Below are 19,677 nucleotides of genomic sequence, written 5' to 3' on the forward strand. Positions count from 1 at the left end.
GTGAGCTAGTGAAAATAAAATGTTATTAAGAAAATCATAAGGGAGGGGCACCTGGGTGGCTCACCTGGAGTGTCTGACAATTAATTTCAGCTCCAGTCATGATATCAGGGTCATGAGATCAAGCCCTGCCGTGGGCTCCGTGCTCAGCTAGGAACCTGCTTGAGAATCTCTCTCTCCCTCTCCCTCTGCCCCTCTCCCCCGCTCGTGCATACTCTCTGTCTCTCTTTCAAATAAATAAATCTTTTTTAAAAAAAAAATCATAAGGGGTTGATGAAGGGGAGGTAGGTGGGCTTTAAATGGGTGATGGGTGTTAAGGAGGGCACCTTTGTGATGAGCACTGGGTGTTGGATGTATGTGATGAATCACTAAATTCTACTCCTGAAACCAATATTACACCATATGTTAACTAATTAGAATTTAAATGAAAACTTGAAACAAAACAAAATCATAAGGAAGAGAAAATACATTTATAGCACTGTACTATATTTATTGAAAAAAAATCTGCATATAAGTGCATCTGGCCAGTTCAAACTATGTTGTTCAAGGGTCAACTATATTTTCATTTCCACACTGGACACTTAGAAAATCGATTCAGATTGTTCCTGTAGTAAATCTTACAAAATATGTTAGTTACCTAATTTTTAAGATGATACTTAAGTATTTGTCCAGGCTGCTCACATCTTTCTATTCTGTTGAGTGATTTTACCTTTAAATTTGAAAAAGTGCTGTGTTTTAGGTAAATTAGATAAATTTAGGTAAATTTAGATAAATTATTTTACTTTCAAATGGAGATAGAAATTAAAGCTGCAAAGTTATCCTTCCTATCAGTTGGCACAGAGCCCAGCCACTTTCTTTTTTGTATTATTTTATTCCCTAATTACCCTCTCCTTCTAGTCATGCTGTCTGTTGATATTAAGTAGAATATATGTTCTTCTCTTCAGTCTTAATAGCGTTTTCTTCCTATCCTTTTATTACTTCTTGCTCCACCATAAATGGCCATTTCCACAAGGATCCTTTGGGTTTCTTTCTTTAAACTCCACGTGCAGACTCTATTACTTTGTGTGCTCCAACATAGAAAGTGAGGCGTTGTGAGATGGTAGAAAGTCAGAATCAGGCAATCAGGAATTGAATTCCACCATAGTCTACCTGGGCAGCCAAATGTGTTCTTTTTTTTTTTTTTTTTAATTTAAGATTTTATATATTTGGGAGAGGCTGGGGGGAGGGGCAGAGGGAGAGAGAGAAGCAGACTCCCTGCTCAGCAGGGAGCTCTTTGTGGGGCTCAATCCCAGGACCCTGTGATCATGACCTGAGCTGAAGGCAGATGCTTAACCAACTGAGCCACCCAGGCACCCCACCTTTAAAAAGGAAAAAAAAAAAAAAGATTGTTTTTATTTGAGAGAGAGAGAACGAGCAGGGAGTCTGACTCCGAATGTGTTCTTTAACTTCTTTGGGTTTCCGTTTCCTCACCTACGCAATGGAAAAGATACTTTCCTTCCCCATATTAAGGAAATAGTAGATGAAATAGAAAGACAAAAGATAGGGATGCCTGGTTGGCTCAGTTGGTTAAACATCCAACTCTTTATTTTGACTCAGGTCATGATCTTGGGGCCCTGGGATTGAGCCCTGTGTTGGTCTGTGCACTCAGCAGGGAGTCTGCTTGGGATTCTTTCTCTCTCTCTCTCTCCCCATCTCCCTTTGCCCCTTTCCCTGCTCACACATGCTCTCTCTCTCAAATAAATAAATAAATAAATAAATAAATAAATAAATAAATCTTAAAAAAAAGAAAGATAAAAGATATGGGGTGTATATAAAAAGTTGGAAGGTTAAAAATATGGAAGGCAGTATTGAGAGGTGGTTTTCACTTCTAAGGATCTCCTGTGAGCTTTGGACAGGCACATTTGGATCCCCCATTCTGCTTTTTATATGTAATATTTCCCTCTTGTGATATATCTTTGGCAACTTTACATTTCTTTTTCATACTCTTATATAAGTCATTATGTGAAAACTACTCATGTTTCATATTGGAAATTTTGAAAATGAGATGTCAATTTCTTAACAGTTTGATAAAGAGTATCATAGTTACCACTAGTAATTGAATACGTTTTTTTCTCTTTGGACACTTCACTGTAGGATCTTATTTCATGAATTAGTGGTATTATTTAATAATGAAAGACGTATCCCTCCCAGTCTCTCTTCAGGAGAAGAAACTGAAATAGGGCAAAAGATAAATGCTTCAAAGGATAGGTTTGAAACCTTTTTGAACTTTCTGGTTACAGAAAATGACTGCTAATTTCTGTGCTTAGGAATTGTGCCTGGACTATTTTGTAAATTGAAACAACATATTAAGTAAATAAATTAATTAATAAACTTGAATGTTTATTAACCCAGTTTTGTTATTCACCACTTTCATTAAGCTTTCAAGATATTTGCTTAAGGGCTGCCTGGGTGCCACACTGTTTCTGTTTAAAAGCTTAGAATAGCTGTGTATTGTAGTTTTTAGAAAATATGCATCAAAACAGAGCATGTATTTTCTGGGGAAGCCTAGCTGGCTACTCACACTTTGGCATTTGCCATGGTCTAGGGCATGGATTCAGTCCTCATCCTTGTAGTCTTATTAAATTCTGATATGTCTTGTCACAGAATAGTTAGTTTTGTTTTGGGGAGTAGATTTGCATTATCCTTCTCTCTGAGCTTGGTTTTATGTATACATGTGTGCATATGTAAATATGAATGGTTACACCGGAATGCAAATTCATTGATTTATAGTGAGAAATGTAACTGGGAAGTTTCACCTGATCCAACCAGTGTGTTTTCCTCTCCTATTGAAGAAGAAGGTATATGGGAAGCTGGCTTATGTGATAGTTGCTTAGCAAGCCTGGAATATCACAAGGGGAATTCTGATAATGTCAGAAGTAGTCTCAGCATCACGGCAGGTTAGCATTGTCCTACATTACTTGTCAGGGAAACCATTCAAATCTAGTTAGCCAAGACGTCTTCTCATCTGAACGGTGCTTGGATAGATATTGCCTACTTTGGTCCTTCTGCCTTTCCTATTTATGTTTCCATAATTGATCACTCTCTGTTCATATAGTCTTTTATTTACATAGAGCATGATTTGATTAGACTTTTGCTTAATTATTAGAATTACAGTCTAGCCCTTCCTTCTTGAGATTACTGCCCTCATAGTACTTTGCTTAGTGTTTTGGATGTCCCTAAACCCTTTAGTCTCACGTTCACAGATGGTATCATGATTTTGTCCCATAAATAATAAAATCTTCATGGATTTGCCAGTATAAATCACAGTGGTCACATTTCTAAGACCTTGGAATCAGGGGTGTCCTATTGTTGCCTCCAGCTATAGCCTACACTGACAGACTGAGGAATCAGGCTAATGGAGTCTGATATTAAGCATTCCCTAGGAATTTAGGGCCAGATTTGACAGTGTTAAGGTCTCAGAAACACTTTATTTAATAAAAAATATTCTTCCTTGAAAATCTAGAGGTGCCTAGAAACAATGACTTTAGGTCTTGTGATATTGTCTGGCTTCTCTGTTCACCAAACTGTGTTGTCCCAGGTGTCTGAACTAATCTATAGACTCACTTATTTATTTAGGGTAGAAATAGATTGCCATGAGTTACTATAAGCCAAGTTCTGTTGGATTAATTCTTTTAATTTAGTATTGATGCTTATGTTTGGAAAGGTAAAGTTGGCATGGGGAAACTATTCATACATCCGTGTGAATCATACATCATATAATTCTGTCATAACTCCCACTTGGTCTTTACCTTTATTTTAGGCTTTTAAAAAATTCCAGTATTTCTTCATTAATCTCATTTTTCAATCCTTTCTTCGTTTTTTCTCTTTTAAACGTCTCCTAAGGAACCATATTTAAGAGTTTACATAATGCTTCAAGTTTAGAGCCACAGTTTGTATGTATCTTCTCAAACTATATGTATATAATGATGATATATTTACTTATGAAATGTTAGCAGAATTTGTGACTATGGTATCTAAATTTGAATATTAATTTGGTTTATTCATTCATACAATATTCACTTCCAGAGATTAAGGGACTAATTTAGAGTCAGAGTGGTCAACATTATAGTTCATTTTTTATTCCCTCTTTATTGGCTAAAGGGGAGACTAGAAATTCTAGTTTGTTTTTTTTTTTAAAGATTTTATTTATTTATTTGACAGAGATAGAGACAGCCAGCGAGAGAGGGAACACAAGCAGGGGGAGTGGGAGAGGAAGAAGCAGGCTCATAGCAGAGGAGCCTGATGTGGGGCTCGATCCCACAACGCCGGGATCACGCCCTGAGCCGAAGGCAGACGCTTAACCGCTGTGCCACCCAGGCGCCCCTAGAAATTCTAGTTTTATAACCATGTTTGCTATTACAAATATTTTACTTGAAAACTCATTCCCTCCAGCCTTATTTTACCTTTCTAGTTCACTCTGTAAAAAAAACAAAAAGAAAAGCAAAAAGAAAACAAAACAAAAACAGAACCTTTCTCAGCTCTTCATAAAAAGGGAATTTTTGACTGTTTCTTAGAAGTTTTATTTTGTGTTTTTTCCCCCTCATGCCTAACGATCATATTGATACTCTATCATTATATTGATATTATTATTGATCATTTGTATTACATTTAAAATTTTGTAGACAGACCTCTTTTCAAGGACAAAACCTCAGGAAGAGCAAAGGAACAGTATGGTGGTGAAAAATGAAGCATGCTCCCTTTCACAACCTGTGGCCATCACATATTATTTATTCCAAGAAAAGAAGATGTCTTTGGTAAGTGTTTTACTTTCAAGTTACAGGGGATTTTCAGATTTATCTAAACATGTGTTTTATCAGCTTTTTCAAATGGTAAAGTTGTGACTTGGGATAAATTTCTTCTAATCTTGCAGTATCTTATATTGTTTCATTTTATATTTAATCTTGGACTAGAATTTTCTTGTTCTGCCAAGCCTACCTTTGTCAATTGATTAAAAAGAGCAAGTGTATTTTGACCATGGTTGTTTTGTAGAGGTTGTATCAGCGGTACTGTCAACATATTTACAGCTTAGGGATATTAGAGCAGCCATATTTTAAGACTCTATTTTTTTTAACGAGATTAATAGTTTAAAAACTAGTAGCATATGTACTGATAAGAAATAATCTCCAAGATACATTAAAGAAAGGGAAGACGGAGAGCAGTATGAAAAACATAAATATGTGTGTATATATGTATGCTTATTAACATATTTTTGTGTATATATACAAAAAATTTATAGACTGTCTCTGGAAGGATGTCCAAGAAGCTGGAAATAAGTTTTTAAAAAACAGTTTGCTTTTCACTCTGGATCCTCTACTATTATTCTATTTTTTAAACCATGCCTGATGGTCTTTGAAAAAAATCTTAATTACTGTGGAAAATGGCCACACTTAATATTTCTTCACTGTTCTGGACTCAATCCTTAAGACTGTTGAGGTTTTTAATATACAAAATGAAGAGTATATCTTAGTGGAATAGGGACAGAATTAGCCGTCCAGCTAGGTTTAACTAATTTGAATTCCTATCCTCTCTGTCATTAAATTGATTTGGAGAAGACTATATGGTCCAGTGCCTGCTTTTCCTGTTCTCTGTGTCTCTATTCACTAGGCTATATTATACTTCTTATTCTGGTCAAAATCCAGTATAAATAAGAAAGAATTTATAGCTTGTCCTCATCACTTAATAGATGTTCTAATTAAACAGATTTCTGAAATTAAAAGTATAAAAGCCATTACAGAAGAAACTGAAAAATTCCATTGTACTATTTTGAAGTGAATTATATGATAAATAGAAATTTTAAGTTCAGTTTCTTAAATAGTAACTTACATGTATGTGTTGAATATGCTTATAAGTATGTAATTTGACCATATATATGCTATAACTGAATATAGTTCTAAGAAAATTTAGTATAGCCTCCAAATTTTCTGAATAAAATACATTCTAATACTCAGACATGATATGTGGTTTCATATATTGTATTATGTATTCATGGTTAAAAATGTGGAGTGGTATGTTTCCATTGATATCTTTTGGTATTATTTTTCAGTATATTATTATGTAATATCATGATATAATTATCTGTTCCTCCCAAGGGTCTACGAGGGTCTGTGCCAGTTAACCACAAAATTAAACATGCCTAAGGACTAATTAATCAGGAGCAATAATACAATTAGTTCTAGGTAATTTGATGCCTGGTATCAAATAACCCTGATATTATGTGCACACATGGTGCATACTGTAGAGTAGAAAAGGATAGACATTTAATGAAAGTAACTTAAAACCCACCTTTGAAGGCTGAAAATGTTGCTTTTAAGTGCTCTGTTCTGTGAAAGTTATCAACAGTCACATAAATACCGTCCAAATTCAGACTTCCAAGATATATTAGAATATCATGAAATAATTTAAAGCTGAGTAAACTTCCTGAGTGTTTAAAAGAATGTTTTATCTAATATACATCTTAAATGGATTTGGAGCTACATTTGTTTAAAAAGCTACATAAATATGTAACATTGTCCTAAATTTAAAACAATTCATATTAAGTTTAATGCTAGGCAAGAGATGACAGCCCTTGCTAAATTGTGGTTATTATTTTATGAATAGAGCCAGTATAAAACACCCTGTTAAAGTTTTCTCAAGAACCTTTTATAGAATGCATCTGGAGCCTTACATTATCACTAAGCGTTTTAGGATTTGTCTTCTTGGAAATTCACATAACTAAAGTACCATGTGTTAGTTCAATTATATAGAATATTGGATTACAATTTGCTGTATTTTCAAAAGGCTATGGCCGTTATTAGACTTACACACAATGATTACTCTCTGCCACTAATAGGTTTTTAAAGTGAATAATTACAGAGGGATGAGGATTGAGTTCTTAACTAAAGCTGGATGATTTTGTTTTATTCACTGTAATAAGTATGAAAGGTAGAAACTGTGCAGATCTGTAATGTGGATAGTTTTAAAGAAATAGTGAAAATAAAAATTTTAAGTGAAGGCTTAGTGCGTGTTTATTTTTCAGTGAACATTGACTATGGTTTTGGACATTTTATTTACATATGGTACAGTGCAAACTTTTAAGACCTCACTGGTGGCTTTGTTCCTGTTTTTCTAGATAAGTATAGCTGAAGACAGGATTATGCCCCTCACAGCAGTTGGGATGCACTTAACCCAAGCGGTGAAAGCTGGCTGCCCCCTTGATATGGAACGAGCAGGCCTGACTCCAGAGGTTCAGAAGATTATTGCTGATGTTATCCGAAACCCTCCCATCAACTCAGGTGATTGCTCTGACCCTAGTCTGTAGCCTTAATGACTTGAGTCACTGAACCCAGAGGAAGTAAACAAGCAATCCATGAGTATTTTTCATTTTACCAGCATTAACCCCTTGTGCTATGATGGAAACTTTACTTTTGTAATGTTTTTTATAGTGTTTTTGAAAAACAATCTTTCTTCCCGCTATCACTCAGAGGAAAGTCTGAGTCTGAGAAATTCCTGTTTTCCTTTTCAGCTTTGGATTATGAATTCCACTCCCATGCCCAAACAATGGGCTTTCATCCTTCTCTAATTCTACCTCACCTCTTAAAAAAAAACACATTTTTTTCCTTTATTCATTTCCCATAGCTTACTGACTTTTCATTTTCCCCTAAATACTACAGATTCCTTGTCATTGGCCTCACTTAAATAGTCTTTCTAACCAGTACAGTCAGTGGTCTCAGTCACTGTGATGCTGAAGGGATGGTCCTCGGTCTCTTGGCCCCCTTGTAGAAGGGCTTCCTGTTGTCACTTTGCTCTAGAACCTCAGCTGTGCTCATGGAGGTTGAGCCCCTTTGCCTGCCCTGCAGAAAGTTGTAGATTATCTATTGTTTACAGAATTAAGGATGAGGTACCTCAGAGGGTTTTTCCCCATAAATGTACAAACTAGATGTGTTACAACTCAGTAAATTGTCAGACTCCTAGGACAGAGCAGTAGACATACAAAAAGCCTTATCTCCAGAACTGCAATTAAAATACTTCAATTTTTATTAACTCAAATTCTTTCCCACTGGGGAACAACTAGGCAGTTCCCCCTGAAATTTAGAAATAAGGGAAATAAGATCACCCTCTGAAAGTACAATCAATACTGTACTAAATTGGTCAGAACAAAAATATTAAAGTCACCGTAAAAGATAGCATTGGGTGCCTGGGTGGCTCCCCAGGGAGCTGGGTCATCTCTTAATTGACCACCTCTTGATTTCGGCTCAGGTCATGAGCTCAGGGTCATGAGCTTGAGCAACGAGTTGGGCTCCTCGCTCAGCACAGAGTCTGCTTGAGAGTCTCTGTCTCCCTTTCCTTTTGCCCCTCCCCCTGCTTGTGCTTTCTCTCTAAATAAATAAAGAGAATCTTTAAAAAACATCTATTAAAAAAAACAGCATTAATTCTAGGCTTCAGGAAGACTTGATTGAGGTCTAAAGAAAGAACACCTTCATCAGTTCCATTGGTCATTGTTTACTTATTTATTCAAATTTCTTTCTTTCTTTTTTTTTTCCCCAAAGTAATCTCTCTGCCTTATCTCTCTGTGGGGCTCAAACTCACAACTCAAGAGTCCCATGCTCTCCTAACTCAGCCAGCCAGGTACACCTAAAATTTTTTCTTTTTATTATACAATATTAAAGTTGTACTGCTAATTATTTAAAAGAAAAATCCTGGCCAATGAGACTTCATGTATACACTAAGTGCCTGTTGGTAAGTTATGCCAAGAACTTATTTGAGGACAATAACAACTAATTCTGCTTCTATATTACATCCTCGCCTTCTGGTTATAATTTGATTTCTCATGTAGATCTGTCTATAGCAAAAGTGTGCACTAGTCATGCTAATCTGGATACTTATCTATGAGATAATTGTAAATCAGTGAATTGACAATCTGTGAACATGGTTAATGTGGCTCTGTTAAAGTTAAATTAGGTTTCTAAATCTGAAAACCTTAGGGCCACACCCTGGACTGTGATGAAACATCCAAGGTAACTTAGCTGTGAGTCCTCTTATGAGAAAGCTAAGCTAAGCTGTCCTGGTCCCATTCCAGTCTTTGTTACTCCAGCAGCCACCTAACTAGAAATTAAGGCAGAGAAAGGAAAACAGTAATTATTCTGTAGGGTTAGAATTGTGATGATATAAAATCTCTCTTTCTTCAGTGCAAAGTAAAATAGTATTTTAGAGAAAGTCAGACTCAGATGCCATCTTGATTTTAATACTTCTGGTATTATTTTTTTCCTTTATGTATGTATAATCTCTCAGCACTTAAAGAAAGGTATGTCTTTTGATGAGCTGTTGGATAGTAGGCAGTATTCCCTGAGATTGTGCAGCTTTTTTCCTTTTTTTTTTTTTTTAACCCCTATTGACTATTATTGGCTGTCTTCCTTAAATCCTGAAGACTGACGGATGTGGTAGCCTGGTCGGTAAGAGCAAAGGCTCTGATAACAGCTGATTTATTTCAATATAGGCTGTACCACTTCAAAGCTAAGTGACCTTGGGCAAATTACCCAATCTCCACAAGCCTCAGTTTCCTCATCTCTAAAACAGGGCAGGATAATATTGCCTCTTCTTACAGAACTGTGAGAAATAATTAGATACTGCACAGAACGCTCTTGTACTTGTAAGTGTTTCATAGATGGCAGTGATGGCAGTGATGGTGATTATAATGATGATGAATGAAGAAGTAGATGGTAAGATCTTATGGCTTCTTAAAAATACCCTTTAAATACGATTACTTTTATACTCTATTTTTTTTAGCAGCTAATGAAGAAAATAAGAAGTTAATAAAAAAGTATACAAGAAGGGAGATTTCAAAACAACTTTATAGAACCTTAGAACTTTAATAATTCGGTCTGGTTATAATTGTCTTTTTTTTTTTCAAGTGCTGAAGAATTCTTGGGCAAATATTCTTGAGTGACATAAAATAGATGTTCTGATTTCAGTTCATTATTGGCAGGAGAAAATGGTAGAGGAAGATTTAAGATTCTATTATTTACCCAATTATTGACCACATCTATTTTATTTGGCTATGGTGAAGAATCCAGGTATTGCTAAGTCTCTTTCCAAATCATATAGTTGTAAAGTTACAGGATTTTAGATTTGGAAAGGAAATTGGAAATCATTAAATTTTCACTTTCCCAATCCTGCCCTGTTTCAGAGAGGAATTTGAGGCCTAGAGACTTGCAGATTGTTTTAATATCACATCAAGATTAATGACTGAGCAAGTTTTTCTTTTTTACTATACCATGTTAAAGTGTACTGCAAACTATTTAAAGAAAGAAATATGCAAGTTCTTTTTTAGTTTAAGCTTTCATTTATTTAGAGAGTGAAAGAGAGCGAGAGTGAGAGAAAGCGCACAAGCGAGCGGAGCAGAGTGGCAGGGAGCAGAGGGAGAGAGAGAATTCCAAGCAGACTCCAAGCTGCCGGGGAGCCCAAGGTGGGACTTGCCCAAGGTGGAAGGTTTTATTTATTTAGAGAGTGAAAGAGAGTGAGAGTGAGAGAAAGCGCGCAAGCGAGCGGAGCAGAGGGGTGGGGAGCAGAGGGAGAGAGAGAATTCCAAGCAGACTCCAAGCTGCCGGGGAGCCCAAGGTGGGGCTTGCCCAAGGTGGGGCTCGATCCCAGGACCCTGAGATCATGACCTGAGCCGAAATCAGGAGTTGGTCGGGCACCTTGAAATATGCAGTTTCTAATCCTGATATAGGATTTGGGTTTATAAACTGCTAAATGGTAGGCAAAATAAATATACTTAATTATATTCAGTTTAACATATTTATATGTATAATGCCTTTAAATATTCTCTATCTAGTCTCCTTTAAATTCTGAGTTTAGCAATTTTAATTTCTGATGTTAGACAACTTTTTAAATTAAGAAGTATTAAAGTCAAACAATATATAAATGTGAATATAAAATTGCACAGCCTGATTCAACAAATATCAGAGAGATAAGAGAAACATCTATAATCCTTAGTGACTAAAACATTATTTAAAACATTTATCTTTACCATTATATACTGAATATAGCAAATAAATTTTCATTTAGAGATAAATACTAAATTGAAATTCTAAAGAAGGGCGAACACTTTTAAATATACTTATTAAACAATTCATCTTTCTGTCACCACACTGTATGTAGGTTATACATACAAAGTGAGAAAATATATTATTGTAGTTTACTTACAAAGCAAAAATTGAGAAAGTTAAGATTATGGGAACTATGAGCTCTAAATTTTCTTTTGATTGTACGTTTATAGTGTGTAAGATAACATTTACTGATGTGAAATTTTACTTTTGAATTCTTGTTTTTCCTTGATAAAATGCTATTTGTTCTCCTATTCGAGAAAATATTGAGTTATAAATTATAAAAAGAAATGAAGGTGTACTTATTACGTTAATGATTCAGATGTTATTTTCATTTTTTTATTTAATTGTAGCCATATCCCATAATTTGGTGTTTTAATAAACAAGTTTGATTGACATTAAATTTTGCAAAATTCTGAGTTGACAATTTTCTGTGTTTTGTTATGGCATAATCTTATACCTGAAAATAGGGTTATTTGTGAATTGAGAAATCATATGTATTTTTTTCATGCTGTCTTATTTGCTAAGTAGGTTTTGTCCTTGTAATTTAATATTTAAAGGAATTCTGTAACTTTTTAACCTTTTAGTTTATCCGTGTTTATATAATTTTAAGCTTCTTTTATGGAGTTGAAATTCTAACTGTGCTTAATAATAAATTAAGCAAGGCATTTAATGAGGTATCTGGGTAATATTTTGAATGATTTCATTCTTCCATTCTTTATGTGCATGTAACTGGAAAATTAAGGGTGGCTTCCAAGGGACCTGCCACAAAAATAGGAGTAATATGATCTCTTTTAAAGCACTGGAGAAGTGCAGCCAGTATTCATTATTCTCCAATAGAAATTTTCAGCACTTACTTGCCTGGAAAGTTAGGACAGAATCAGATGTATCTTTAATGTTAGATACCCCTTTTTTGCATATATATATTGTAGGATGATTTTAAGGTAAAAATATAAAGGATTTACAGAAATGTGTAAGTGAATATATGGATTTTCTAATTATATCTGGAAATTATACTCAAATTATAGTACAATAACTTTGTACATTTATTAAATCATTAACAGTGAGTGGTTTAAAACCATAAGCAGATGTTATACATCATAATTTTATGAAAAGAAGACATTATAATTTTAGAAACAGATTGTTTTGATGGAATAAAATATCTGTTTTTCCTTTCAAAATAAATCATTGACCCATGATGCTATGATAGTTCAAGATTATTGAACTGTGTTTCAAAAAAATTGGCTTGTAAAGTGTACATTTATAGTATGATGAAATTAAAGTTGTATAGCGTATTTATCCAGTTCCAGTGTTTAAATACCCATAGAAGAAAATGAATTTAATATGATGTAATTGTATTACTTGGCTAGAGTACAGGAAAATTTGTATGATTTTTCTAGAGCAGCATTATCCAAGAAGAAATATGATATGGACCATATATGCAATTTTATTTTATTTTTAAATTAAAACAAATTCTTTTATTGAAGTATAGTTGACACACAATGTCAGATTAGTTTCAGATGTACAGCATAGATTCAACAAGTCTCCATGTTATCCACAGTATGCAATTTTAAATTTTCTATTAGCCACATTAAAAAAGTAAAAAAAATAGGGGCTTTTGGGTAAGTTCAGTCATTTAAGCATCCAGCTCTTGGTTTCCCCCCAGGTCATGCATGATCTCAGGGTCCTGGGATCGAGCCCCGTGTTGGCTCCATGCTCAGTGTGGACTCTGCTTAAGATTCTCTCTCCCTCTCCCTCTGCCCCTATCCAGCTCAAGTGCATGCATGTGCTTTCTACCTAAATAAAAATAAATTTAAAAATCTAAAATTAAAAAAAAGTAAATTAAAAGATCAAAAATAAACAGATGTAATTAATTCTAATGTTATAATTTAATTAACCCAATATATTAAAAATGTTATCATTTCAACATAATTAATATAAAATTATTAATGAGATATTTTGTGTGTTTTTTTGTACTAACATTTACAACATACTTCAATTCTGATGCTAAATTTTGATTGAAAACACTCGACTACTATTTAGCTTTCATAGAATTTACAGTTGAATAAAGTGGATGAAGATATTCAGTGTGTTCCAAACATACTTAAAATTTTTCCAATCACAGAATCAAGTATCATTTTTTAAATTTAATTTTAAATTAATTAGGGTTCTGTAAATGAATTGAGTTCCTTGGCCATACCGGCCACATTTCAGGTGCTTAGTAGCTGCATGTGGTTAGTGCTCATTGTATCAGCTAGCACCATAATAGAGGTGGTTTGGCAATACCTGTCAAAACATAAAATGTCTTTAACCTTTGAACTAGCAATCCCACTTCTAAAGATCTAGAAATGTGGAAAAAAACGTGTAATATAATGTTCTTTGGAACATTTTGTTTTCAGAGAAAAATTGAAGACAATTGAAAGGAAACTCAAAGTAAGTTTTGATAGACACATACAAAAGAAGATGCCTCAGCCATTAAGAAATTGTTGAAGTAGTAAAACTGGCCAAATTTCTGTGGTATTTGGATGGCACAGCGACTGAAGGACGAATAGAATTTTAGTTGGTTGACAGATATGGTAGTCATATTGCTAATTTTATTACATTTAGAGGTGATCTTATCTTTCCAAGATTTTGAGTAGAATCAGTTTTACATCTTAACCCTTTAGAGTAACAAAGAGTACAGGCTGAATAGTTAGAAACCCTATGGTCCTAGTTTCTTATTAGCTGGGTAATCTTCTCTTGCTGGTGTTTGTTGTTTTGTTTTGTTTTGTTATTTTTTTAAGATTTTTATTTATTGGGACATCTGGGTGGCTCAGTTGGGTAAGTGTCTGCCTTTGGCTCAGGTCATGATCCCAGAGTCCTGGGATCTTTAAAAAAAAAAAAAAATTATTTGGCATAGAGTGCCTGTGATAGAGCACAGGCAGGGGGAGGGGCAAAGGAGAGAGAGAGAGAGAGAAGCAGGCTCCCCGCTGAGCAGGGAGGCCCACGTGGGGCTTGATCCCAGGACCCTGAGCCACCCAAATACCCACTGTTGTTGTTGTTGTTGTTTTTAACTGCAGGGTTTTTTTGAAGTTCAGGAGTAGCAAAATAAGGTCTTCAGAAGAAAGGAGAATATAAACCTTGAAAAATGGAATAATTGAAAGACCACCCTTTCAGGGTAGCATTTAAAAATACTTGGATTCTCATTGTTAATTTGAATTGGGTGTCAGAAATGTTTGAAACCGGTTTTATAATTACATGAACATGAGTGAATAGATTCTAAGCTGCTTAGTTTTATGATACTCTAGAGCATTACAGATGAATGTGTTGTTGGAAGTGTTTGAAACATAACTAGTGTTCTGTAGGAGATTGCTAAATAATTTGTAAAAGGTGTGAAGACATACAGTCTGAATCAGTTCTGTTGAGTTACAAAAATTAAAAATTCCTTGATTGTAAAAGTAAGAGATTTCTTTCCCATAAAACTCATTTAGTTAATACTCATTTTATTTTTTTTATTTTTTATTTTTTTTAAAGATTTTATTTTTATTTATTTATTTGACAGAGATAGAGACAGCCAGCGAGAGAGGGAACACAAGCAGGGGTAGTGGGAGAGGAAGAAGCAGGCTCATAGCTGAAGAGCCTGATGGGGGGCTCGATCCCAGAACGCCGGGATCACGCCCTGAGCCGGAGGCAGACGCTTAACCACTGTGCCACCCAGGCGCCCCTAGTTAATACGCATTTTAAATAATTGACATGTTTTGTTATGCTACAATATCCATGAAAAGATCATTTTTTATTAGCATCTTATTTACAAGTGTGACTAGCTTCTATATTAAGAATAAGCTCATTAAAAAATAATTGTGATAGATATTTGGAATTTGAAGCATGATGCCTTTAGAAACAATTCTGTGAAGGGTGGTTTTGGTTCTCAGGGCACCCCCAAAAAGCAGTTTGAAACATAATTTATGCAGAGTCCATGGCATTGACCTGACTTTAAGTCTTGGAGGCAAGGGCTGCAGCTGGTGCAGGGGTGAGGGGAGAACATGCTTTACTTCATTTCCGTTTGTAGGGCTATAGGCATTCGAAAGAGGAATTTTTCTTTGGACACCTTCCTCCTTCCTTTCTATAAAATATTTCACTATTTCCAGCTCATAGGTTTTCTAAAATGTTCTGTGTAATTTATTTTTAACTCTTACTATTTTTTTCATCCTTTACAGATATAAATAAAATTAAACTAATTAGAAAGCTTGTTCCTGAAAACATTGACACGTTCCTTATCCACATGGCGATTGAGATCCTGGAAAAAGACTGTGACAACAGACTGTTAGACCAGCTTTCATGTGCTTCCTACAGAAAGAGATATTTCCCCAACTCTGAAGAGAGCTGTTCAAGTTCTAAGAGAAGCAGGGAAGAAATAGACGCTAATACCAAGGTGTTTAATTATATGTAGAATTTTCATACATTGTCGGTTGGTTCAGTTTGCATATTCTAATACTAAAATGCTATATTTTTTAAACTGTTATAAATTCTGATACAAGGTTACTTTTTAAAATCTGTGCTCTGTTTCCTTAGTTTTTCATAAATCTTACTTGAGAAAAGTGATTTTTTTTTTTAAACAACAGAAAAAGGGAAATGTAGCCCATCTATTTAGCTTTTTGTGTGGAATGTCAGCCTAAATATTACCTCTACCACGTACTGATTATATATATAGCCTGGAAATTCTTTTTTTTCATAGACATAGTTAATATTGGCTTTGAGCATATGGCAATTTATGTAGTTTATGAAAATGAAAACGAATTCCATTATAAATACCCCCAAAACTAGTTTGTCTATCATTCTGTCATTCATCATGCTCTGTTCCTGTCATACTGAATCTCTCAGGTGTACAAGGATAATTGTTGCTTGTGGTCCTGAGTATATACCATATATATTTCTGAGAAAGACCATGAAGTTAGTATTATTTTAGTTTTATTAAAATTAAATGCTTTGGAAATTTTTCTCTGTATGTTGTATGAAATAACTATTCTTTGATAATTGTTCTATTGTATAAATTTGAAAACTTAACCTTCAGTATCTTCTAGGTCTAAAATTATATAACTCCATAATGAAAGTTGTGAAAACTAATAATTAGCTAAAAAATTATTTTAGTTTCTAGATCATAAATTGAGCATGTAGTAAGTGTTTGCTCGTATAGTGCATTAGGGATTCCATTCCAGTTCTCAGGTAGTCTTTATTGGATTTCTAGGAGTTAAACCCATTTTCTCAATAGCTTAAAAGTAAGAGGAACTGGTCTTTTTAAATTCTGTACTCCAGTTAGGTTTGTATATAGACATGTCCTAGATAACCTAATGAAATTTGATTAATTGGAATTCTTCACATTATTTAGACAATTGAAGTAGCTGTGAGAAGGGTAGTAAAGAAAATAAATGTTGGGTGGTGGTAGTGAAATTTGGCTTCTATTCCTAGCCTCTTATTTCTGAAATCTATACCAGGTGCCTAGAACCTTGTTTTTTTCCCAACTTCTACCTATCAGTAAAGGAAAAGGTGAAGCTTGTTATTTTTTTTTTTTGATTATTGATGCACATTTATATGAAATATTATTTTAATCACATATTAGCATTTGGCTTTTCCCTTATTGAAATAACATCGGATGCTGACAATAGAGTGGGTGGGGAGATTTTGGGAGTGGGGTGGGTGGATGGGTAGAAGTCATGCTGAGCCTATTGGATTTAGCCACCCGCCCCCCCATTTAGGGGAACAAGGATAATGGGGCTAGGAAGCAGATTAAGAGATGAGTGAGCCAGCCAAAGTATTTTTCTTTCATCTGCCTGGCAAGTAGAGAAGGCTGCTCTGAATAGTGTAGTCTGTTGTAGGGCTGGTTTCAGATCTGTCCTGTTAACATTCATTTTCTCTACTACCTGGATTGTATCTCTTAGTCTGTTTCATTGGATGAATATGAGGCTAATGATAAAGAATAATGTCAAAACAAATTCTTTGTTGATGCATCGTTAGTTTTACATCTGTTGTGATTGCTATTAAGATAGAAGCTCGGTTATGCCTGTGTTTAATGAAGAAAGATTCCGTCTTGATATTGGTAGTTCTGATTCAAAATATGCAGGTACACAGTGGGTTCTTTAAGGACATCTTTTTTTTTTTTTCCCCCCTAGAAAGTCGTCTTAAATACTTTTTAGTATTTGTCCCATTGCTTTGTATTTCTTTTTCAGGTATTTCTACTATCTCTATGTCGGATCTTCTTTTCCTAGCTGCAATATTTATCACTTTCCATGAATTCTTTCTAGTTCTTCATTTCTCTTTAATTTAAAATTTTCTTCTTCATCTTCTTCTTTTTCACCTCCCGTTTCTCCTCTGGACAGAATCTTACGTTTATTGCTATATTCCTTATAGTTTAATATTCACTTCTATACATTTTTCCTTTTGCTTCTGATTCTTAACTGAGCTTTTCTCCTCCATTTTGAGTTTTTCTGATTTTGATTTATGATGTTCTTTCATGTTTTGAATAATTTTCTTAATGTTTTTCAACTCATTTTAAGAGGTTGCAGTTTTATTCTGTATCTTAGCAAGTCTTCTGGTGTCACATTTGACCAGTACTTTCCTATTGTTCGTTTTCATGTGAAATTAGTTTTCCTACACTTTCAAAAGAAAACATGTTTCAAGGTAGTTTTCCCCAAGTTCACAGAGCTCTCTCTTCTGGTATTTTATGTAATTGTTCAAAGTATGGAAACTTAGTGTATGGGACAGACTCCTCTGCTACCCTTCCCTTTGTCTCTGTTTTAGTTGAACTGCTTGATTTTATTTCACCCCAGCAGTTCTCCCAGAAGGCAGCATTATAGCTGGTCAGGAGCGTTTACAGGAACCAGCTGCATTAGCCATTGAAGACACTGTGGTAGACTCCTTAGAAGTCACTTGCTATTGGGTTGGGCAGAAGCCCTCCCATTTTCAGATGCTGTTTTCACATTAATCTACCATGATTGCTGATGTCTATCCTGTGGGCTACTTTGGGGTTCTTTGTTCTTAGGTACCTCACCACATGCCTCTGCTTTCAATCTCGCACATCGTGGTACTCAGCAGGTCTTATGGCTGTTGGTGGTTTGTCCTCACATGCTCAGAGTTTGGATTTCCTAAGGATACCTTTAAATTTAGTTTCATTGTAAATGTAGATTATGATTTTGGGTTTTCCTGTCAGTTCTGTTCTAATGGTGGGCTTCAGAAAGATTAACAAACTATGCTGCTGCTTCCACCATCTTCCCAGAACCATCTCCCCCAAATCACTTTTTTCCTCCTTATTTTTCTTCACTGCCTAAGAGAAAATGTATGTGATATTTTCTGCCCTGCCACTAAGTTTCATTATAAATTAACTGTACAATATCATTCACAAACTGTTTTGAGATACTCAGAAAAAAAATGCCTTATGAGTAATATTATTGTTAAAATTCAGTACTTCAAAACAATTAGAATTTTCTTAAGCTTTGCTTTTTTAGGCATAGTTTTTGTTTTGTGTTGTTCTCTAAGAAAATAGTGCATGCTGTAACTATTTTGTGTTCTCTAATAATGTTAAAGGTTGATGCAAAACATCCTTGTGATTTTTCACCAAAAGAGGAAAGTCATAGAAATTCCCTAAGACTAACTTCTTGGAGTCAGCCAACCAGCGATTCAGAAAAAGATTTATTTACAGATTCTCATTTACAGGTAAAATTAAATTAATAAAGTAGTTTTCATGACAAGTACATCCAACTTGATAATTACTGTTTTTAGATTTGTCTTAGTTTAGATGAAATTAAATGTGACTATAACATACATATTTCTCTATTTGCTTACATATGTATGGTCACAGATACTCAACAAATGAGTTAATGTTTTGTATTTTCAACTTAATGATAATATTTGTTAATAGAATTTGGAGTATCAGAAAGATATATATGCCCCCTGAAAATTTTATTGTGATTGCTGGGAATTTTAGCTGTCTGCTGGTGAAGGAAGTAGTCACTGAAAGGTATTGTTTCTGTTAGGTGACTCAGTTCTCATAATTAAAATCTCTCCAGATACTTACTGTTGAGACTTAAAAATACACTCAGTGTAAGTAAGGATTTTCCCTCTTTCTCAGTGAAACAAGATCATTATTATAATAGTATGGTAAATACTGAAGATCACATTCTGTAGAAATATTATAGAAGATAAAACATTTTAAATGATGTTAGCTACTGATTAATGAATGCCAAGAGTAAATCAGAATGTGTTTTGGTAGTTTGCATATATTCTCATTTGACCCTCCAGGTAATCCAGTGATGTAATGTACTGTTATTCTCATTTTCTGGTTGAAGCAACTGACGCTGAAATAACATTCAGAAGGCCATACATTTAGCAAGTGACTCAATTAGAACGCAAACCTAGTTCTGTCTTGTCTGGAAGCCCCTATTTATTCCATGGTATTCGGCTACAAGACTTAGGGTTTTTCCCTCTGCTTTGTTCCTGTTCAGATGTCATGCTCTGTTTTGCTTTTTGGTTTTGTTATCATAACTGATTTCCTTCCTCCAAATGCACATAAGTGTCCAAACTCTCATTG

General features: G+C 34.6%; 1 protein-coding gene across 7 annotated transcripts in view; it reads left to right on the plus strand.

Annotated features, from left to right (window-relative positions):
* The window catches only part of WRN (WRN RecQ like helicase), a 144,061-nt gene that overhangs the window by 120,035 nt on the left and 4,349 nt on the right, over positions 1-19,677 (plus strand). For all 7 annotated transcript variants that reach the window (XM_034647520.1, XM_034647519.1, XM_034647518.1 and 4 more), the window contains 4 exons: positions 4,659-4,790; positions 7,145-7,307; positions 15,314-15,528; positions 18,675-18,803. In XM_034647520.1, coding sequence (XP_034503411.1) covers positions 4,659-4,790; positions 7,145-7,307; positions 15,314-15,528; positions 18,675-18,803 — 639 coding nt within the window. The remainder of the gene's footprint in view (positions 1-4,658; positions 4,791-7,144; positions 7,308-15,313; positions 15,529-18,674; positions 18,804-19,677) is intronic.

This window comes from Ailuropoda melanoleuca, chromosome 18 (genome assembly GCF_002007445.2).
Source record: "Ailuropoda melanoleuca isolate Jingjing chromosome 18, ASM200744v2, whole genome shotgun sequence".
Taxonomy (NCBI): Eukaryota; Metazoa; Chordata; class Mammalia; order Carnivora; family Ursidae; genus Ailuropoda; species Ailuropoda melanoleuca.